The sequence below is a fragment of the Chamaea fasciata genome, unplaced genomic scaffold, assembly GCF_029207755.1.
Source record: "Chamaea fasciata isolate MVZ Bird 193981 ecotype frontalis unplaced genomic scaffold, bChaFas1.0.hap1 SCAF_6, whole genome shotgun sequence".
In the NCBI taxonomy this organism is placed as follows: Eukaryota; Metazoa; Chordata; class Aves; order Passeriformes; family Sylviidae; genus Chamaea; species Chamaea fasciata.
Genome location: NW_027094091.1, coordinates 72,679,380 through 72,703,776, shown reverse-complemented (window position 1 = coordinate 72,703,776; position 24,397 = coordinate 72,679,380). Strand labels below are relative to the sequence as shown.

The window sequence follows — 24,397 nt, the reverse complement described above, 5'->3', positions numbered from 1 at the left end:
GTTTCTTTTCCACATGCTGAGATTTTTCCTGAGGGAATACCTCACTGATACAGTAAGGACAACAGGAGCAAGGTGTCTTCCTACAGTGTAAAGTCAGAACAGTAATGACTAGATATAAAAATTTGTAATTTAAGGCTTTGAAAGGACAAACATTTTGAAAGCATGTTTCCAAAATACATCTGCAAAATAACTTGTCCTTTTATTTTATTCATTGTGCCATGAGACTCATGGCATTATTTTTTATGGTTGCTCAACTCCAGGCACAAACGTTTTCCTGCTGAAAGACTGGCAAATTTTTTTTGGCAAAAAGCATAAGCCAAAGCCAGTGTAGAATGGATCTCCAGCGTGGATCCAATAAAACAGTGCACTGCAGCTCTGCAAGTGACAGCAGCAGTGAAATATTATAAACATCTTTCCTCCTGATCCAGTGTTGCTTCAAATAAACTGAGATTGTACATGAGGTATATGATATTCATGGTCAAAGCTCAGAATGGTTACTGTACAATTTTCAAAACCTATGAATAACTTGTCAGCTGCTAAATTTGTGGCTTCTGCACCTAAATTACACTCTATACTTCTCTTGGCACAATTAATACTAGTGGTCATGGTAGTTCCAGTGGAATGGAAAAGCTGTGGAACAGCAGCTTTGGCAGAAACAGACACAGCAGTAAGGTCACGATGTATGGAGGCAGCAGCCAGCACTGTGCTTTCTGCACAAGAAAAAGCAGAAAGAGTTTCCATAGGAAATGGAAAAACACCCAAAGAAATAACTGTTTGCAGAGAGCAAAGAAGGTCAGCCAGGGTCTCTAGGATCCCTACTTATAAGAGCCTACCCCTGAGTCCTCATTTGTGTAGGTGGCTGTTTTTAATAGGAATGACAGACCAAAGTCTAGTCATATCACACAAGGAGATTTGTATACACAAACAGTATCTTCTGTGCTTCCTTTTCTTTTTCCCAGAAAGTCTAGAGTTTTGAGCTATGCAAGATGGATGAATGAGGACGTGGTCTTGTCTTTGGAGTTTACACTGTTCAGATTAAACTGAGGATATTTTCCAAAAGCATGTGTTATGTATTTAAGAAGAGAAGTTCACTGTGGGGTGATAGAGATCAACATTTTTTTTTCCTGGAAGAAGCTTTGTTTAGTTTCCATTAAGTAATGAGCTGCTAAAGGATTTGCTGCTACAAGAATCCAAAGAAAAAGACACCTTAAACACACTAGAGGAAAGTATTGTCCTGTGGGACAATTCCATAGTACAAATTGGTGCCAGTAGGCATTCCATCACTGAAATATCAACTAGAAATAGCTAAACATTGAAAATTTGTTCCAGAAACATTCTTGAGAAAATTGTTTTCCTGAAATACATAATCATGCTTATTTTTTTACATTCCAGTGTTTTTACTGGTTTGCTAGTCTTGACAGGAGGCATGAATCACAAACTTACAAGCAGACAGCATTTTGCATTCTTTTTTTTTGAAAAGTTGGCCCCTAATCGTTTTTGTAAGATAGACCAAGGGAATATGCAACATGAAGATTGCTTATTTGTGTTTCATCTATATAAAAATGAAAAAATTGGATACTTCTATGGTTAGAGCCATAACGAAAGTTGTGACAAAAAATGTGCTTTATTCTTTACTTAGCAATTAGTCATTTATTTTATAGAAACAATTATTTTGACTGGAATACTCTATAAAGTGCGCATGACTGAGAAGAGAGGGAAAGTGGCGTCAGCTGAATTTCATACTGAGGAATTGTTGGTCAATGTACCACCCAGCTTTATACTTCAGAAAGTTTCTCTTTGTTGCAAAAAGACAACCAACGTCAGCCCATATGAAATTTTTCTGAGTGCTCAATATTCACAATTCAGTATCTGAGATGTTTTCTCAGCTTAGTTCCTTGATATTGTTTCCTCTTCCTGACCGGATAGCCTGCCGGACTGAATTTGTTTCAAATATACTCCATCTCATCATTAAATTAATCTCAATTTCAGGTCCAACAGTCATATTCTGCAAGCATATTGTCACAACAAGCAAATAAAAAATGAGTGCAAGCATTTGCTGGGAAAAGGGTGATTATTTTCCTGTAATGCTGTTGCATTGCTCCGATCATCCGGTCTCCCGTAAAATATACCAGCAGTAAAAAAGTGATAAACAATTGGCCAACACTTATCCACTTATTTAGAAACAGTTCCTTGGTGAAGATTTGTGATTAACACTGTGCATGTGTCCTCAGCTGTAAGGCAGGATATGTATTTTATCCAGCCACACAAGGAGATCTCATCTTTAGTTCCTACTTGTGGAAGTAAACTGGGCGTGATGCCAAGCCGTGGCTCCTTGCACACACACAGTTCTCTGAAACCAGGTCTATGTGGAGCTCACAGCACTGGCTTTGGCACTAGAGCCAACCCCAAACAGCAGAACTCCACGTGTGCTTACCTAGAATTCTGTTTGCTCCAGCCTTACTGGAAGCCCTCAGATTTCAGTTCAAACAAACCGCAGTGAGCTCCAGGCTGACAGAAATAAATCTGGCTGGCTTCAGGCTTGTGATTCACCACAATAGCTTGGCCCTCAAGACACTCATAGGGAAGACATCAGGTATCAGGGCTCCATGCTGACAGCCAAGCCTTCCACACATTTTCAAGCACTTGGAACAAATAACTTTGAAAAAACATCCAGATTCAAACAGCTCTTCCTTGCCAGGGTGTCACAAGAAAGATGGTAACAGACCCACCTCACTTGTGCTGGAAGTGCAGAGCTCACCAGCTCAGCTTGAGACCCCTCTGTAATGGAAACAGTGCTGCTAATTTACCCATTTGCACAAGGATTTTCCTGTGTGAGTGCCAGGAAAACATCTACTATGAAGACAATAGCTCAAATTCTACATAAATTTAGTTTAGATCACTCAATATCACTCCAAAATCTCTCTGCAGGACAGAAACACAAGTATTACTTGCAAAAGGGTAATGAGCACTTGTACAAAGTCTGGGACTCCTTCAAATCTTGGCTGTTCTAAGCGGTTGCCAACTTGTAGGATTACACCTGATACTCATACAGGAGACAACCTGGAGCTGAGATCTCTGTTTCTGCTTTGAATTGGGGTACACAACTCTGTCCTCCAGAGACAAAGTTTCAACATCTGTCAAAAAAGGTCTGAAAGGACTATTTTTCCCTAAAGGGAGAATTACAAAGTGAGTAAGTTAACACTTAGAAAGGGTTTTGGGTTGCAGCAAACCAAGTATCATGGTGCTTAGCAGGGTGCTGTGATCCCTTTATAAAGGACTATTTTATCCTCCAAAAGTGGCCATTTCCTTAGAAGTCAAACTTTCTTCCACTGTTATTCTATGATATCCTTAAGAACAGACACCATAGTTTTTCCCTTGCATTTCTTACTTCAGCCAGACAATCCTCCACTCCTTCTGCTTGAAAAAGAATTGAGTTCAGTAATGGTTCTACAGAACACTTGGAATTTTGCACTTCACACTTGGGCTCCTGTTGTATAGGAAATGCTAATGGTGACAGCAATGAAAGGAAACAGCTCTTCCGAGTTGTGAGCTCCTAGGTGAGCTGCCTTTGTTTTCCAGAGTCAAAGCATGGTATGAATATTCTAAATTAAGAATCAAAGCATTCCATATCTCTGAGTATGTGTATAAATTAAAACCAGGAGTTTAAAAAATACTTCAAGCCCTTGAACAACAGGAGGACACCACAGCCCATTCTGCAGTTTTGGACTGATTGACTGGTCCATGAACATTTTATATACAGTTGGGCATATATCTGATAAACACCCCTACATAACTGCACTGTTTGTTTTTTTTTAATAAAGCAGCACTTTACATGTTAAAACAAAGTTGTAAGTAGCAGGGGTCAAACCAAAACACCAAGTGCAAACACTCATAAATTTTCAGAACTTTGAGATCTTAAAAAACCCTTGTTTTCTGGATCCAAGAATTCTCATACTGACCTTGAATTTACTGGATGGCTGGAGACTTCAGAGTGGATGAAATCCAGTCAGCAAATGCTCCAAGTTTCTAAAACTCAAATACTTACCTGAATTCAAAGTTTATCATGGATTTGTCTTCATACAGTAGAGACAATTTAAGTTGCATTTGGTACCCACCCACTAAATTATGCAGACTTTCTAAATGCACAAGCTTATAGTAAGTACCTCCAGAGTATTCAGAACAAAAGAACATTTCTTGGTATTTTAATTCTCTATGTTGATGAAGAAACAAAACAATATAAAATATGTTATTTTAAATGTGTGCTTTCAAAAGTTCCCCTGTTTACTACATGTTCAGCAATTTTTTCCAAAAATGTATTATTGAGAAATAAAGCGGAAGGGAAGACTAGGAATCTTAGATATTTAGTGTTATGTCTGTAATATTGTGTCATGTCACAGCACGTTAGGGGCAAAGGATGTCCAATGTGAGTGCAGAGCTGAACAAGTATGTTCCTTATCATATGGGAGGATGTATCAAATGGATGCTCCACTGGGGTCTGTCCCAGTGTTATTCAGCGTTTTCACTCCTTACCCAAAGGTCACATCGCAGAAGAGGCTCATTTGACTTAGAGACAAATGAAGTCTGGTACATTGCCAGTACTTTGGAGGTCAAGAATAGGATTCCACATAGTTGTGACAAACTGGAGATATGAATGGAAAACTTTTTATTTTTTTTGACTTCTTCAAGTGTGGGCACCACGCTCAGGAATAATAACCTGCGCAGAGAGAAAATGTGGAATAGCTGAGGAGGGAGAAATTCAGATAAAAAAGAGCATAGAAATGACGGCTGAGAACAGCCAGGATGGGAGCTAACGCCATGCCGCTGCCAACACAGAGTGTCGTTCTGGAATGTGGATAGCAGACAAGTTTGAAGAGGAACCCTTTTGCTAGAGCAGAACTAATAAGGCTTTAGCTGGATTGCTGTGGCTATGTCAGGGACCACACTTCAAGAAGTCTATGGACTGGTCAGACAGTCCCAAACATAGCAATAAAAATGATTAAGTGATCTACAAATTATGAATTAGGGTAAAATATTGGAAAAGTTGGATATTTAGCCAAACAGACTGAGGAAAGCCTGGATAACAGTCTCTCAGACATGTAGAGGGGGATTTTATGTGTCTGCAGAAGTAACAAGATAAAATTCAAGAAAGATTCAGGTTACATCATCAGAAACATTTTGTAATGAAAGGGCCATGAACAGCAGAAAAATTTGACTGAGGTTTTGTGCATCCCTACTGAAGATTTCAAGGCAGGCTGACAAATGTCTGCCTAGAAGCACCCAAAGGTTGCTGCTTTTGCCTTGTATCAGGGGATTTCTTATTCATTCCAGCCCTACGATCCCATGGTTCTGTTTGCTCTTATCCTGTCTAATTCAAAGCACTAAAAGTTCTGACACACACCACACTATGAAATACATTTGATTTCAATGAGCCCAGAATATGTTTCTGCTTATCCACCTTCTACTGTAACTTTCTGCTGAAGGCAAAAGACAAATTATTATTGTTCTCATTCACCCAATTGTTTTAGTGAAATGTCAGTTGCTCAGTGATGATCTAGAAACTGAAAGGCTCAAGCCTGTGGGATGTGAACATTGTGGTCCCAACTCAGATATAAAATGAAGGTTAAGAAGAAGCAAAAACATACTTGCTGTTTCAGGGAGTCTGTCAGTGTCTGGCAGCTTATTCAGAAGGCTCCTTATCTTGTATGGAGAGACGGAGCTGTACGTGTTTCATTCAGGCAGAAAGACAAAAGAAAACTAAATCTTGAACACTGCCATAAATATCTCCAAAATATTGTTTGTTGTTTAATTTACAATTTCAGATGACTGGCACAGCTCAGACTGAAAGGACAGAAATGATGCAAATAACCACAGGAACTAAGAAATGCCAACAACAGTATTAATCTTTCTATGAAGATTTTCTGGAAGCTTCATAGGAAATTTGGATTGTAGGGATATACATACTAATTAATTATTTTTTATTTAATAGACTGAGTTTTATATCAAATGTCCATCTACAGCTCATTTGGAGCTATTATAGGGATTAGGTGAAAGGCATAAACTGTAATTACAAGACAAACCATTGCCAAGCCAACATGGGCATTGTTCAGGAAGTCATGCCAAATGACACCCCAAGCACACAATGTGGAGAGAGGATCTGCTAACAATTTTAATTTGTGAGAAATTGTCTCAGTATATTGTTTCACTTTGATAGTAACATGTTTTAAAAAAAATGTCAGCCAGTTACACAGGGCCTGGCTGCAGTCCAGGGGTGAAGCTGTGAGGAAGAGGGCCATTAGTGAAAAATGCCAAGCTCTGAGTTTCATTCCATTAATATTTATGACACAGTGTGAAGAATCTTATTTAAATGCCATTCTGTGTGTGGGTTGGGGTGAAGGAAAAGAGGGATGCTAGGGAAGGAGAGTTTTGGTATTTATACTAAAGTGTGCAGACATCTTGACAAGGAACAAAGCCCGTGACAGACACTGGGTAGCAATAATTAGTCTAATGATAGGATAGTTCACTTTATCTGACCTCTGATTTTAATGGCATAAAATTCTAAAAAGGACTGTTCTGTTCTGTCAAGCTTCCAAGTAAAATGCATTTGGATGGGTATTTGGAAACCAAATATCACTTTTAACCGTCATCTATTATTTTGGGCAAATCGCCTGAAGTGGACTGAACCTCAAACATTTTTTTTTCATGCCAGTCTGTTCATCTTGAAATTCTGTTGTGATTTCAGGCAGACAATATGTTTTGTTCTGTACAGTGCTATAACTCCTACCAGTGCCTGCTGAAGTCCTGCAGCAACTGAATTCCTCCCTTTGCAGAGGGTGGGAAAGAAACTGCTGCCAGGGAGTGCTGCCCTAGACCCTTCCTGGGTCACAGGAGGTGGTGAGGCACTTTCACATCCAGAACTTCCATAAGCAATGGGGTTTGTGCACTTACTAGATTCAGATCCAGAATTTGGGTTTCTCCACAGTGGAACAGTGTACTGTCTGTGTGTCTGTCCTGGGGTGACAATGCTCTGTGCTTTGTCACATGGCTGCAGTGAGTCCCTCTCATGTTTTTATAAAGTTCACATAAGATTTGCATGAACTATGTAGTGAGTCGTCGTCTCCCTGTTTTTAATGCAAATTGTCTCCTTCTCCTGACATAAATAGTCTGTTTTATGTCCTAACTTAATTCCTACAAACTGCTGTGTTTTTTCAACTTATGTTGTTATGTCAAGAAATAAATGAAGTGCACTATACACATCATATTTTTCATGCAAGTCTCTGGCCTGCGTATTGCTTACATGAAAAAAAAGGCATTGTTTAAGAGGAGAAGAATTTAGCAGGACCTGGTGTAAGATATCCATTTTTTTTTTTAACAGCAATTCCTTGGAGATCAGGGGTTTTTTTCAAATGAGAGTATTTCATGGGCTAAAAAGAAAAATCTGCTGTTCAAAGCACAGAAAACCATCAAGTGAAATCAAAGTTACAGTTTTATACAAAGGAACCTTGCTATTTGTAGCACTAAAATATAAAATAAAACACTATTGGAATTAACTGCTGAAAATTAATTTTAATACGTGCTTGGTCGTGCACTCTGTTACTCAGGAAATGTATCAGCTTTGAAGTCACTATCTCCTGTTTCTATTCAGAAAAGGTCAAAGTTAAGGTTCAGCAGGAATCCAGGAACTTTTAAGGCAAGGATGAATTAACTCATGTGGCATGTTGTCCTAAATGATTGCTTTGTAACTATATCCATCTAAGTATGCAGAAACATCCAGAAGTTAAGGATAGGTGATTGTACTTTGCACTACACATTGGCCCTGAAATAAGAAAGAGTTTGGTTTCTCATTGACTTTTAACTGATAAATAATGACTATGGAGAAATTCCTCCTAATGAATTTTAATAGAATTTTCATTAGTGGGATAGCCCCTTTTGCACTCCTCTGGTGACTCCTTAAATCTGACTGACTTTCCTACATTTGCCAGCCTCATCTCAGGGTCCAGATTCATAAATTTAAAAATGCTTCTTGCCATTTCAAAGATATCACAGTGGAAGGAGAAGGAGCCTGTTTGATAATCCTGGGAGGGCCATGTTCAAGGGGCAGTGAGGATCAGCACTGGTTGGAGGGCTCACCTAATGCTGCCACACTGCAGCAGTGTTAAGTTAAAGGGAAGGCTGCGCAGCATCTGGAACTGTTTAGCTTTTAGTGAGCATTTTCTAGTGAGCACTGAGATTATCTTATCTCCTTTCTACCTCTGTGCAACATAGAGACGTGTGTTCCAACATGGTTATTGTTAGTGGGATTGCAACATTCACACAATTGCATCAAGCGAGTTCCTCAGCATTGGATCCATTTCCTGCAAAGAGGGAAGGTCTTTAACTTCAGGCCCAACAAGGGTGACTGCAGGCTGATCCCAAAGGTGCTGAACACTGATGATCAGGAATCTCCAAATGAGGTGAAGAGTTCAGCTAAGAAGGTCTCTGACTCCCAAGAGCTGGGCACCTTCTGGGAGGCACCAGGCCCCTCCAGCTGTCCTGGCCATTAATGCGAGCTGAGGGTGCTCAGTATTTTGCATAACCCAGCTATAAATGCATTACACTTAACTGCATAATCTCAGGGATAAGGGAACATCTGTCATCCAACAGCAGCAAACACCATCTGCTTTTGTATCACCATATTCCTACTTACTTGAACAAATGGAGCTCAAGGGACACTGGGCACTGCTTAAGAAAAAACCAAAATGTATTTAGGCTTGTTACTTTGCCCTTTTGCACACGTAGAATAGCTATAATGAAAGGCTTTGCTCACAAAAGCTTTCATTAGAGTAATTTGCTATTTGTGCTTTCTCCGCTATAATTTCAGAATTATATCATTTTTCTCTAACCAGCTCATGGAAACTATCCAAACTAGTTACGAAATAACTCACCTCCCATTACTGACAACCTTAGCCAGTAGCCTACATCCTTTTTCAAGATAATATCAGGAGTCTTTCTTGATCTTTTCAGCTCTTGCCCAGAAGAACAGCTGGCCCAGCCTTCTGCTTCTCCTTGCTGGTACTAAAAGAAAAGAAATGCAAAGGCGGCACAATATCAGGCAAAAGATCTTCTCTGGAAGACTAAAGTAGACCTCTGGAATTTTGCCAAAATAAATTTGCAGCTGAGTTGGTTTGAACACTTTGTACTGTTCATAATTTATAGTGACTTCTTATTAATAATTTTAATGTCTGGAGGAAAATGAAATTATATTCTACTGCATTGCGGAGTCAAATTTTAAAGATGTTCAAATTATCTGACTAGATAATTGTTCCTCTTCTGGCTTTTGACTATGACTGTTCCTTCTGTTACTTGATTAAAAAGATAGCAGAGCATGTGTCCTGGTCTGAAGTAGGAAATGGTTCTTTAGAAAGATTTGGGAAATCTATCACTTCTCTCACTACTCCAATGCACTCTAAAGGCAGTTAATGATAACAGTTGATGCTGTGCTTTCCAAATTTAGCCCCTGAGGGATTGATGTGCTGAGTGTCCCCAGAAGAGTACTTGACTGGAAAATCCAACTTAGCGACTGGCATAGAAAAGGATGCTCAAGTAGGCCAAATGAACCAAACATAAACACAACTCAAAGAACTAAGAGGAAATTAGTGGAGAACTAGAAGAGCTCATAAATCTAGAGAGACAAAAAAATGTTTATCTGGAATCTTGGAATTCAAAATTAGTTTGTATCTCGTGCTTGGTTGAACTTTTCAGACAACATTTTACAATGTTTGTCATTTGCTATACAATTTGTACATTTTATTATAATTTATAGAAACAGTCTCTCTGTTTCTCTAAATAAGTACAGAGGCAAGGCCTCTAGATAGGTTTCGTACATATCTGACCAATTACATCCATGCAAAACCCCCCTCAAAGAAAAAAGCATTTTATGTGAAATGCTTTTAAGCTTGCAGATGAAGGTCCAGCTCTAAAGCGAACAGCATTTCCAAAGCCCCAAAGTCTTCGTCAGAGCTCCACACTCACATCTCTGTTTTCACCATAAAAACAAAAAGTGACGTCTCAAGGTAATGTTTAATATTATTTGTGTCTCACAACAGCACTTGAGAACTTGAATAACTGTTCCCACCGTATTTAGGATCTGTGCAGTATCTGTAATACAAGACTATCCCACAGGTTTAGGTTATTAGCTCCCGACAGACTGGGGGTAGGAGGAGAAACAAGCTCTGAGAGATGAAATGTTACAGCTCTCTTGAATTCCAATCCAACAAATGGCAAAACAGAACACATTAACTCCTAAATTATCACGGAAACTGGAGCAGCCTCCAAAGGGAGACTCATGTACTTGTGTGTCATTGTTTAAAACTATCTTCTAAGTCTGGAGACTGAAAGAAAGCTTTGCATCACCTTGCAAGTTGAAAGAAAAGACGACTTTGTTCAAATTCCCAATGAGCACGTCTGGAATAGCCTCCAGTATTTTTCTGCCAACCTTCAGAGCCAGACACTGTGAGGTTTCTCCGGTTTTATCTGCACCACAAGCTGTGGTACAGCACGGACATAATTGAGCTGTTCCTGACCACTCTGCCTCAGCTGCTGAAAACAGGATCCTTATTAGTGCTGACATTAGTGCAAGCTTATTTATCTCACTCTCCCTCCACTGGATTACTACCATGCTTCTCAGAATGTCTTCTCAGCCTCAAATTAAATTGCAAATTATAATGTAAATTAAATTGTTCTTTTTTCCTGGCTATCTTTGGTTTCAAGAAGGCCGTACTTCCCAAACAAACAGTACCATAAGGCCTTGGAAAAAATGACATGGGGAGAAGCTACTTGCCTTCTTTTGGCTGAAAATCAATGGGATAAATAGGCTTCTGTCATGATCACACTTCTAGATCACCATCTCTTAGTATTTTTTGACATAAATCAGATGTAGTTAAACCCTTAGAACAGGTACTTTAAAATAAAGGTTACTTTAAATATTACTAAAAGTATTTTGATTTGTTGCTGTGGGGTCTTTTTTCTCTAAATGAATGCACTTTAGCACAAATTTCATGAATACCTTTGTCATCAAATTATAGGGATCAATAACCTCTGCTGAAGAAAAGGCAAGTCTCGATGAGAAACTTTAACGAATCTGCACTGGGGGGCATTAACCTCATTGCTGTGGTTTGCTGGAGCCTGAGCAGGGCCCAGCTCAGCAGCCTCACGAAGGATTGGCTGACAAAAACAAGTCCTGCATGTGAGATGTGAAACAAGTCAGGAAAAGATCCTTTACAAGACTGCATGGAATACAGGCTATTCCCTTGGATCATTTCCCATCACTAACCTTTTCATTAGTATCGAACCCTTCAGGGCCTGTGAGTGCCCACGAGCACGCTCCACTGCTGCACAGCTACCACTGTGTGTTCTATATGTAATGTCTGCTGAGTTTGTGCCGTGTGGGGCTTTTCAGTGTTTTCCCCTAAACAGAAAGCTTTCTCTGTAAACTTCTTTTGGCTAAGTTCCTGGAAAGAATTATAGGGTGGATTTTTTTTTTCCTTTGCATAAAAGACAAGTTCCAAAGTGACGATTTCTTCCAGTGGGTAAAAGGAATTCAAACTTACCCTAATAACTGATTACTTTAGGGTTGTGTAAAAAAACTTTTGAGATAAAGATATAGATACAGGTGATAAAGATCTGAGCTTTTCCAGACTTTTGAAATGACTTAAGGACCCTTTCAGAGATCATATGCAGTAGATATCTACTCACTGGTGATGAAATAACAGCCTCTTTTCTCCTGCCGTTTGCAACTGATTCAGACTAAACCCCTTTCCCTCTTTCTCTGATGGCTCTTACATTCTTTTACACCTAAATTACTAAAGGAAACAATTTTTTTTTCCCTAGGTAGATGATACACTTTTAATTGTCCTTGCTGGGAATGTCAAAGTGGGCAGCACAATCCTTCTTACTTCAGCAATAGGAATAAACCCTTGTTTGATAGTTTGCTGATTCCTAGATGATCTCTTAGAAAAGACAAATAGCCAACTTTCTCCACTTTCAGTCACTGACATATTTGCATACATCAAATGAGAATTCATGGAAAAATAATGATTGAAAATCAGAGATCAGCCTTCTAATGCAGAAGGCAAACAAAATATAACCTAGCACAAAATAGATCCCACATATTTATAGTGCAACTTCTGGCCAAATTCCACTGGATTTCACTAACAGGCTGGTGTTTCAAATCCATGTTCAGTACGTGTGATTCATTTACTTCATCTATATGGGATTCTGAATATTTATTATGAATTAACAACATCTTTTTCAGTAATAAATAAATAACTAGTTATAACAAAAATAGTCCTAATTTGTGACAGGGGTAGAAATGGAGGTAAGGAATTCTGGCTCTTTGTGTATCAAATCAGTAAAATTAGCCAATTAGACAAAAATGGCAGGAAATCAGAAGGAACTAAATCCCTACTTGTATCCAGGAAGGAATTGCACTGCTGGAAGCCCTGCTCATGTAACTGAGAGCTTAAGCCACTACAGAACTCAGCGCCTTTCTCTGGTTCACAGCTCCAGCTTTCCCCCCCTCTTTCCACAGCTGTTTTATTTCTGTGCACTGCAGCCGTGTTAACTAATTGGTGAGATGGAAACTACCCTTTTTTCCATGAAGAAGCCAATTCAAAGAGCAAGTCTTTGAACAAGAGCAGGCTGGGTGAGACTGGAGTTCTGGCCCACGCTAAGCCCCTCAGCTGCCATCCCTCCTGCTATCCCAGAAGCACGAGTGTCGGGACAGAGGTGATCGCCAGGTCCCACCACAGCCTGCCCATGCCCCTTGCACCCAAAAGTGCCTAGCACAGCACCCTCTGACTGAGAGCAGCCCTGGCAGCTGTGGACATGGAGGGAGAAGCGCTTGCTTGGGGCGGCCCTGCTGCCCCTCTGCCTGCTCACACCTCTCTATCAGAAAGTGACAGCCACAAAATAGCAAAGAGTGTTTTTCCTCTCCAAGCTCCCTGCCTGTGGTTTTTTCTCCAAATGTGAGTCCTTCTGCACCTTCCCAAGTGATGGACATGTGGTGACATCTGTGTCACTTCAACAAAAGCATTTGTGTGTTTGCTCCTCACGGGAAGTGGGAATTGCCAAGAAATCATCATCAAGACCCTTTGTTGCTTTTCCCTTTTTCTACCTATTATTCCTGAGCAATCTCACCAACACAAATCTGACTTAAGCTCACAGAGTTATGGAGAATAAGGTTCTTGAAGCATCAGAAGAAAAACTCTTGATTCCAGAGTCTATCTGTTTACTTCATTAGGTCACATAGATAACCCATAGCTACACTGAGCTCTCACTGACATCACTGTACTTCCTGTGTGGTAGCAAAATTCTCAGGGCTGTTCTTGGGGCACATACACTGTATTAGTCACTCAGAGACATTCAGACTGATGGACACTTCTAAGTATTCCCTAGACAGCACTGGAGACCGAGACAAGACCATTTCTGTAAACTATTGTGAGACAGAAGCAGTAAATATGTTATTTTAGAAAAAGCTGAATCTGGTGGTTCAAGAAAAACAGTAACAGCTTTTAAAGAAAAATTGCCAAAGTGAAGTAACACATTACCATCATTCAGATTTGGTGCTTCCTCACTGTTTTGACAGAAATACCACTTCAGGTGCAAATCTCCCAACAAGGGCAAAATGTCATCATCAACAAGCTTCTCCTTTATACTACATTTGTACAAAAACAGATAAACCCTGGAGAAACGAGTCACTCTAAATATACAGCACAGGGTCGAGAGGAGAATTTGACCCACAAATCTGTTTCTCAGATTTAATTAGTTTTGCAGTCGTGAAGAGAATTTGATGGTGAAGGAGACAGCAAAGAAGTATCCAGGTACTCTGCAGCCATTTCTGCTCCTGCTCCTGATGTTTCTACTGCATTCTGTACTTAGTGAGGTCACTGACGGGCACAAATCTGTGCATCATATCCTGTCCTTATCTCAGAAAGATGAAATAATGGACCACTCCTTGCCATAAAATACCTGCCTTTCAAAGTTCCACATCTTTCTCACCATTATGATTGATTTATTCCAAGGCAGCTGATAAGTACAAAACATTTTGTTTCAACTCTGCAAAAGACGTGGGATTTTCCTGAAGCAAACCATGCACTGACAACACTGTTGATTAAAAACACAACAGCTACCATCCAATGCAGTTTATGACTAACCACTTCTGTGGCAGGAGGGACATTGATAGTGGGGATAAGTTATGGAAAGAAATTAAAATCTTTTATCCCAACCTTTCAGATGCATCCTTAAAAAACCCCCATCAGTTCTTCACTGATTTTCCTTTTTCTTTGGAGATTGCATTTGTGAGTTGCAGCTCATCCTTAACTAATAAGAGTTTACTTAGACACAAGGGAATTTTAGCATGAAACATTCAAAATGAAGAGATGAGAATAAAAAGTAAACAAAATTTAAATATTTTGGCTTCTCGAGACACAATTATCTTTTCAATCACATTTAAAATCTGCTTTACATTCCCCAAAGGGAGAACTTCTGGCTTGACAGTCAAAAATACAGACTTATGGGAATGGAGTATAATTTCATAAATATTGTTGTTTATCCACAAAAGCTTCCAGATTAGTAAGCAAAGTCACAGGTTTATCCACCAAATGAAAATCTGTAAAATCTTAGCTAGCAGTGGCATTATGTAGCAGGCCGATATTATCTGAGACAGCTATCTGGTGGAAAGAACTCATGTTTCTACAGTAATACTCCTGGTGTTCACAAGACCTCTGTTTTACGATAACATTCCCAAAGCACTAAAAAGTTAGGGGAAGAGACAGATTTCCTTGGGAGGATTCCTGTCTCTGGGCACCAGTAGCTTTTTCTTCCAGACAGGATTCTCCTGTGGGAGTTTTATGAACTTTCTTTGAAGGACACAATTTTTGCTTCAGATTAGCTCAGACTGTTCTGAGCTGCAGGTATTTTGAAAATAAAACTAGGTTTCCATACAAGGTTAAAAATATTCCCTAAGACCTCTCCCACACCAGATTGCAGGAGCTGGACACTACTGTGCTATCAATGCAGTCAGTATATTTTTCAGGAGCAAAATACAAACATTGAGTTAGAACACTTAATATGAGTTTGCTAAGTACTTCTGCTTCCTTTCTTGGTCATGGTTCTGAGAGTGTTTGTTTAAATGAGGAGGAAAATGAATAGATTCCCCAGACTTCCCTCCACTGCCAGCAAATACAGCGCTCACCATCATCCCTTGCATACCATGTGGTGAAAAGGGAAAAATTAGATTCTCCTGTTAAAATACTCATTTTCTGTCACTACTTTGCTTTTCACTTTTCTTACAAATGTATACTTATGGCCACTTCAGTTTCTACTGACTCTTGTAGAGACTTTGAGAAACATCTTTGGTCTAAATTCCGTGCTCTCATGAGCTGGCATTAATTCCGAACTTTCCTACCACCCTGACAGCAATGCTGAGGAGGAGTGTGCTGGGGGACTTTTACTGGGGAGGTTTAGTCAGCCACAGCAAAAGTGTGGTGTTGAGAAGAGAAGGATGCCACTCCAGCCTCCCCTTTCTGCTGGGCTGCGGAGCCCAGCAGCCTGGAATGGCTCATTAAAAGGCTCTTTGAAGAGCGAGCTGTGCACCGTGCTCTGTGGATGAGGATCTCAGCCCCAGCACTGACAGATCAATCCGTTTCAAAGCATGTTAAAACTCTCACATGCAAATAAAAAAAGCTTCTTTCCTTAACTTCTGGGATATATACCTTCGAAAAAGGAATTTTAATGCAATGTGCACATATCATTTCCTACCAGGTTCATGGAGATACACTTCACAGAGCTAAAGACAACAGTATTAACTATACATTAACTTCATATCCCTTTTGTATGAATTTCTGTGTGATCCCCATGTGTCAGACACCTGGGAAGGATTCTGCCAAAGCTCTGGAAGCTGGCTAGGAACTACCAGGCATCAGGGAAAGCATCTGTGCTCAGGATAGCAGGGTGTATACGAATGGTGCTGCTTGTCTGCCTGTGGACCCCAGGCCACGCCAGCTGTTTGACCGGATGGATTGGAAGGCAGATCAATTAGAGGCTCTGTGAGAGAGGCCATGGCACACTCCAAAACCAGGATTTTTTTCCTTTCACTCCCCTGCTTTTATGCACTGCTCATATTACTTTAGTTATTTAACTTCTTTAATCTGATAAACATTAATAAAGCAGCAAGTTCTCCTCCCAGCACTGAATTTTTAAATCATTTCTTTAGGCAGTGAGCTTACAGTCTGCTCCTTTGCCAGGGTCAGACAGCTCAGATTACACAGCCACCTTCCTGCATTAGCGCCCAGGGATTTATGGAGAAAGTTTCTATTCTGCTTTGTAAGCAGTGAAAATCACCAAGACTGGCAGCACAACCAGCTTTGTTGTAATGCCCTGTTCTGAAGGGAACATTGTTGTTGATTACACAAGTGTTTTTACCTTTAATGGTTTTCTTTAAATTGCCTCATTTCATTGTGTTGTGCTTAGCTCACTCGCACTCATTAATCTGCTCCACTGAGGAAAGAAGTATTGGTTGTATGTTTCTCAATTTTGAACTAAAGACAGATTAAGTTGAATTCAAATTACCCATTTTGCCAACAAGGAAGAACATAAATATTAAGAAAGCTTTCTTCATCATTTTGAAGGTCTTTTCTCCTCTATTTACAGCTCTTTTTATTTGAGCTCCATGAACATCTGTGTGGGCAAAGCTGTGTTGGCATGAACAGTACACAGAGAGAATTTCGGGCCTGTAACAGAGAGTCGCTATGTCCAAATTAGATTCTTGATTAAATAAACCACATTTTGACAGCCTTAGAGTTGTCTTTTAAAGGTCAAGACATTCAGCCAGAGAACAGAAACACTCTGTACAAAACACAAAGGGCTGGTCCGTGTCCCAAGGACCTTTGCTAAGCGGCACAGGTCTGCAAGCAGAGCACAGTGAGATCAAAAGGGGAGCAACAAACCAGAAGCAGCAGCACGGTCAGATAGTGATGGCTCTATGTTGCTATTGACTCGTGTCTCTGAGCGCTGCCAAAGAAGAATTTCCTGAGGGAGATGTGAAGAGGAGAGGGTATTTTGCTCTTGCATTAGGGTTTAAGGTATTTTCAAGCACCAGTGATGGTAAGAGCAAGAACGAAACGGAATATGGTGAAATGTGGTGAGGACGTGAGACACACCAGAAAAGAACTTTAATCTTGAGCTGGAAGATCGATGTGCAGAGGGACATTTCTCCAATTCCTTCCAAACTAAAACTAGGAAGGCAAAGTTAGGCAAGGTAAGAAAGTTAACGCTGTCTGCACACTCTTCTTGCAAGTAGTGGGTGAGATGTGTAAGCTCGATGTTAGCAGAGCAAAAGGAGCAAGAGAGCAGACAGAGTCCAGCCTGAAGCAAGAGAGACGTTTGCTCTGGGTGCATCAGAATAAATCCAGCTGCGTTTTTTTCTATTTGTATTTTGTGGCTGCCAGATTTTTAAGTGAATCATATTAACACCTTCCTACGACTGTGCAGAGCTCCAGTTGAAGCTCCAGCACCAGCAGGCTGTGGGTTCTCTGCTGCCTGGGTACTGTCCTCTCCTGAGATGGTCACTGACACCCTGACTCTTGAGGAAGGCATGAAAATAGTGTCTCTTTTCAACAGCACACCCATTTCTACTGAGGTGTTCACAGTACTTTGTTATATTTAACTTTCCACTGGATGTGCTTGAGGCTGGCTAGTGAATTTGAAGGGTCCTGAGGTTGCAGGAACTGATAGATATTCAAAACACAGATAAACACACAAACTGAAAGATATTTCAGATGTTTCACCCCCATATTTTTTTAATTACCTTGTAGTAAGAGCTTCAGAAATTATTTTGTATTGCTATTCATGACCATAATTGTTCAGAAACAGCAAGAATCCTGGGGGAATTAAAAAAAAAAAAAAAAAAAAAAAAAAAAAAAAAAAAAAGAGAGAGAGAGAGAGAGAGGGAGAGAGAAGAAAGAAGCTCTGTTTTTGAATGAGGGAAGCTGTTTCAATCCAAAGCTTTCCTACTGAGATGTGAAGGGACCAAACTGTCCTAACACTTTGAGCCACTTGGAATGAAAAACAGCCAGAATATTCAGGGACCCCTGAAGCAAGTAAGGCCTGTTAGCAAATGGAAACAATAGTACTGTGCATGTTTCAGCTCGATGCTCAGCTGGGCTGTATCTGTGGTAAAATCTACTTTCTGCAAGTTTTTATGGCTGGAAAGCACTTGGGAGAACTTGCAGCATTCACTTTCAATTTTACCAGCTTGGTTAAGAACAACTTGTATTTATTTTCTTTCCTTATTAGTAACTATAAACATTATAGAATTCCAGTTCCTGTTCCTTTTGTTTCCATAGACATATTTATAACCTTTTTTTGTTATACATTTTCCATTCTAAATAATTCAACCTCTAGCAAGCAATAGAATTACAAGATTACAGGAATCCAAAATTTGTTTTACCTGGTTGTAATATTAAACTCCATGTATCAGTTAAAATTAATATTAATCCATAGAAAATCAACATCTTTCAACCTCACTAAAATTCAAAAACAGCAAGAAGATTGATTTGTGTTGTTTTTTTCCTTTTGATGGTTTTCATTATGTACAGCTCTGTATTTTCTTACCTCCCTTGAGTACTTTTAAGTAGCAAAACAAGGTCAGACTTTTATTTACACACAGAGATCAAGAAATTAAGAGTCAGTCACTAAGTATTTAGGGGGAAGAGCTGTGATTTATCTCCTATAAACTAACAAAAATACTTTGCCTAAGACAGAAATGCTGGAAGGATAAATCAATCCACATCTGAAAGACAAAGAGCAGATTAAAAGAAGACAAAAATTTATCAAAAGAGCTACTCTGGTCAATTAGTAATGACATATTTGGTTTCCTTTACACCGAAAGAATCTGTGGTGGCAAACACTTCCTGATTTACCCTGGGTTTTCAGGGCGTTAAAGTAAGAGCAGAGGAAAAGATGCGATTTAGGGAGCCTGAAGCAGCTGTTTTCCTGTTAAAACAGAGTGCAACCCTGTCAATACAAATTTAATCAGCTGTGAGGTTTTCCTCACAAAACCCGTAATTCAGCTGTCACAGAAAAAATAGACGTTGGCAGTTCTAATCAAAAGACACTGCAAATTCAGATAACACAGTGTAAATGAATGTGAAGTCAGTATAAATGTACTGAAGTCCAGTACTGCAATACTTCTCTGTCCATGCTTTTACCTGGCAATGTCACTATACTGGCATGGTGCAGGTAGCATAAAATTCTCATAAAACAGGAACTCTTCTAGATCACTTACAAAGGAAAGCAAAATGGCAGAGAGATACAATGTCCCTCCCACACAAAAACCTGCTTTTCAGTTCATTTTGCACCTCTGTCACCCAGTCTCACATGGAAAGGAGGAAAACAGCAGGAATATGTATGCGCTCAGTGCAGGATGAACTGAGAGCCAGGCTGCAGCAGGCAAGCACTCATCTGTCCGCGCAGGCTGGCCCATGCTGTGTCACTTTTCATTTCCTCAGGGGTGCTCGGGTTGCTTACTATTTGAGCCATGAGAACACCACACAAACTTGTTTCCACATAAACATTTTAGTCTGGAAATAAACAAAATTAAAACAAATTCAATAAGCTCAAATAAAAACTGGGGTGTTTTCAAGGTTCTAAAAAGAGACCAGACTTAGAAGCCAGAAATCAGGAACATCAGGCACAGCCGGCAGCTCACAAGCAGCTGGAAGGAGTTTTAGGCTCATCAAGAGCCTCCCTAATATTGCTCCATGTTGGAACAGTTTAGAAAAATTATGTGCTTATTTCCATCCTGCTGTCCCCACGTTCCTCACTCTTTCTGGCAGCTTTCTTCTCACACAGTTTGATTCTCCCCTGCTCTAAAATCTGCACTGAAGACCACAAAAGTGGGGTGCCACAGCAGTGAATAGGCAGGGCTGAGCCAGCTGCTTGTTTTTGGGGGTGAGTGGCCAAGGGTCTCCTTCACCAGGAGCCCAGGCCAGCAGATTAGGCAGCCACCAGTGAGGTACATGCTGTTTTCAGGTGCTCACATTATCCATTTGGGAGCAAACACGCCAAACGAGGTCTGCCACATTGTTGACACAACTCCTCCTGCCTCTCCTAGGACGTGGTATAAGCTGTTTTAATACTAAAACCAAGTGACTTATTTGATGTAATTTTACACGTGATAGAAACTTTTTCTATAACCTAAGTGAAATCCCATAAACTTTATATTTTGCTATAGCTACCTATATTACAGTACCAGTGACAACTATTGCTGTCCTCACTGATCTAATGGAGAGAGAATGATTAATATAAAAGCTATTTGGATTTGAATTTGGATTCCAACAAAAATGGATTTGATTTAATTTATCCCTTGCATTGGTTTTACAGCTGCAGATTAAGTACCAACTATGCTAAAGGCTGCAGAAACACATGGCCATGGAAAGCCCCTGCCTCAGAAACCTAACAGTGTGCAACCTGCCAGTGATGAAATGTAAGTAGCAATTTCAGAAATGTGGCACCAAACGTGAAAAGCTTGGTACTTATCACAGTTTGGACCCAGCAGCTCTTTTAATACTCACTAATTTCCTGAGAAATACAGCTTCACTTCTTCAGGAAGGCAGGGTGATGTTGACCCCAAGCTATTTGATGGGAGAATCTAAAGATCCATTTCACTGATTTGCTCTAATAGTTTTCTTCTTTTATTTACCAGAGGGAAACTAGTTACCAAGTATCAAAAGGTTTTGAAAGCTCCAGGTGCTCACATCAGCCAAAGCTTCAAAAAAGAGAGATGAGGAAGAGTGAACAGGCACTGTGGGGAAAATCTCTCAATGAAACTGCTGATGATTTAGGATCAGCAGTGCTACATTGTGAATATTCTCATTCAGATTCCCTTGGCGAAACAAACATCAACACCACAGATGTCTTCAGGGATAGGTATGAAAAGTGAAGGAGAACGTGGAAGGATCCTGAGTATGCCATACCTCTCCAAAAAAAATCAAATGGGATAGTCAGAAATGGACACACACCCCTGTTTAACAACCTCTTTCCAGTCTAACTGCTCTCATACATTTTCTTCTTGAGTATAATTAAATCGCTATGCAAACCCTTTATATTTATATATGCAAACCCCACAAATTCACCTATTAGCAGTGCTGCAGTGACCCTCAATTACAAACTAATCCCTTTCACATTTTCCTTTCACATTGTTCAGAACAGTGAAAATTTTGTCGGTATACCTTTAGGTTATAATATCAATGTTATACATAAATAATCACTTCATTCACTGTATTTACTGTTTAATTTTTTTGTTGCTCTTTCACAATCAGAAATTAACATTTTCCTTCAATACCAGAATGTCTGTGCATTCCTAAAACACCCAGAAAACAATTTTTATGTCCACTGCATAAAACTTCACCAGCTCTGTGCCACTAAAATATTCCTTATGTGATCGATGAAAGAAGAAATTCTTACGTTCACTACTAAGATTCCAAAACATCAGGAACTAAAATAATACCAGTTTAACAGGGATGAACTCTAAACCTAAACCCTAAAAGATAAAATTAAAAAGAACCAAACTAAGCAAAACATGTCTTGAAATTCCTCATAAGATCGCCAAGACAGAGAAGAAGCAAGCATTGTTCCATTATTTAATAAGGAAATTGCAGATCATTTTGCCTGACATCAACGTCAGGGAAACTGATGGAAAGGCTGGTACAGGAAGAAATCAGTGTACACTGAAAGGATGATAGTACAATTAACGCCAGTCAACACAGAAAATTAGTTTTGTCAGGAATAAAAAAACCTTCCTATTTTCCCATGAGACCACTAATTGTTTGATAAAGTAAACTCCTGTAAGATTTCATTAGGGCTTTGGCTCACAAGTCTACAGGAGTTTTGATAAAAGCCCCAGAAATGTATACTATCAGTCTGGTCCATACTAAATGGACCCAAATCATACTGAATGATCTGAACAAAAATATAAAATTATTGATGGAAAAAGCTGCAAATTACAAAAAGTTATACAGCTATAAATAACATGAAGGGCAGGCCCTTAATATAGATCAGCTAAGAATACTTAGTGAGGTCTGGCCTATATTTTAACACAGAGAAATCTAAGTTTTTCATTAAAGAAACAGATAAAATCTCATTTACAAGACAGGAAATAATTTTTGAAAAGGAGTTACTGTGAAAAGAAATAAATAGTACTAATAGGCCCAAGCAGACACAGTCCCATAGCAAAGTGTAGGCAAAATTATTCTTATTGCCCAAGGTGGATTAAACCAAGACAGAGGAATTGGTACTACTACACCTCTCTGAAGCTTCAAAAAGATCATTACTGGGAGAATGTCCTGAAAAAACATCTCCAGAAAACCAAGGGTTTTACTGAGACAAATGATACTAACTTGTGATGATAGGGGGCCTTCAGAAATTCCAGATGTTAGGTAAACGGGTGAGAAGTTTAACAGAGAATTGTGATATATGAGTACAGAAACAGGAGAGTGAATGCTCACATTGCAGTGGTATGTACTGGAAAAAAAAAACTGATTAATTTTTCATAATCATAATAATAATAATCATTTATATCATTTGCCACTAAGTCTCCATCTCCAAATAATCACAACTAGGAAAACAAGTCCCTTATAATTTGACACAATATTATCTGTAAGACTAGGTATAAACCAAATACTTCAATTAGAAATCAAAATTACTAGTAAAAGTATTAATAAGAGCAACTGCTAACTGAAAATTACCAAATAATTGCTAAGAAGCTCTTTAAAAATAAGTTAAGTATCATTGTAAATGAAGAAAGGGTTTGATATGCCATTGAGAAGGGCCTGGAATGGATCTGCCCTACACATTTCCTACTTGCCCACCACTTCCCAAGTAAAATCCACAAAACCCTATGCATACATTATTCACCTGCATCAAACCCCATCAACTGCCCAGACCAGTGCCCTTCAGCAAACCCGCACTAAGCTTGGCCAAGTACGCATCGCAGGACAGGCACAGAATTCAGCTTGACAAACTGGAGATGTATTGCAAGCACAGGATGAAATTAAAAATGTTCAAGAGTGAGAAAATGCAGTTAGGCAGAGGTAAAACATACAGGCAGCACCTGAGTACATGGCAAGTAAATAAAGAAGGGGAACAGAGAGTACAGAAGTCAACAATATCAGGCTGTTGCCAAGAAGCCATGAGCAAGGGTGACTATTAGCAGGAACAGAGTTTGCCTTCCACTTCATTGAGATTTGATCTGTGTTCAGCTGGATTACTTAATTCTAGCTTGGTGAGACACTGCAGGAATGGGAGAGAATCTAGGGAATGCCCAAGGTGAAAATGAAAGATCAGAGGGCTGGAAAACATGATGTTCAAGGAAGAACTGAAAGATGTGGCACTACTTAGCTTAAAGGAGAGAATGCTGAGAAAAAGAGACAGACTTGCTAACAGCCTTCCAACTTATCCTGAGATTTCCAATAGAAATCAGAAGAAGTTAAAATTTGAGCATACTGGTAGACCTACATATCAAATGCTAATATGTTAAACTCAAATCCTAACTTACATTTTTCAGGAGATAGAGTTTGACAGCATTTTCCAGACAAATATCCATGCATTACAAACAGCTTTGAGAAGCTGCTGCTTTCCTGACGTGAACAATAATTTCGCCTGTTCTTTGATTGACGCAAATGCTCAATCACATTTAAATCAAAATAGGAGGAAGCTACTATTTTCCATGGCTTCCTGTAGGACATATGCACTGTTATCCCAGAGGAGAGGGCAGGGTATGCAATTGCTGAGCAGCTCTGGGGAAACATTTCCAGCAATTATTTGGAAACTGAGAGAATAAACTTTTAAGACATTCTCATCATGTAGTGTTTTCATTACTAAATAATGTAAGATCTTAAATGAATTGGATTTTGGTGACTACTTCACTCTCCTTATGCAACGGAATGGAAGGAAAATGGAAAGTTGCCTCACTAGTATTAGGATTCTTCCACTGCATGTGTGTGAAAGTGCTGGCTAATAAAGAAGTGGAATAGCTTCCTCTGCCTTATCATATTCTAGCCTCACTGGCCATAGAGTACAGTCCTAAACTTGATTTAGGAGCCAAAACAGACCAACTGTTTTCCAAATTTAAGAGATGGTGGAAAGACAGCCAATTCCCACTTCACAGCAAAGCTAAATGCTGCTCCAATTCACCTAATGATTAAGTCAGAAAAGTTAACAATGTTGACATCTGAAACGTTATTTCTTTCTCTTTTAAAGGGAAATAAAATAGAATTATAGTACTTTCAAATAAATTTAAATATAGAGTTCTTTGAGCATAAATTATCGCATAAATACTTTTCCTCTAGTTACATACCTCCTT

General features: G+C 39.4%; 1 protein-coding gene across 2 annotated transcripts in view; it reads left to right on the top strand.

The window, feature by feature from the left end:
* Positions 1-24,397, top strand: part of PDE5A (phosphodiesterase 5A) — a 106,096-nt gene that overhangs the window by 28,572 nt on the left and 53,127 nt on the right. The window contains exons 1-2 of one of the 2 annotated variants that reach the window (XM_066184877.1): positions 20,087-20,155; positions 20,419-20,521. In XM_066184877.1, the coding sequence (XP_066040974.1) occupies positions 20,439-20,521 (83 nt within the window). In that variant the 5' untranslated portion in view covers positions 20,087-20,155; positions 20,419-20,438. Of the gene's footprint in view, positions 1-20,086; positions 20,156-20,418; positions 20,522-24,397 lie in introns of those variants that run through there. The other variant, XM_066184876.1, reaches the window with a different exon arrangement.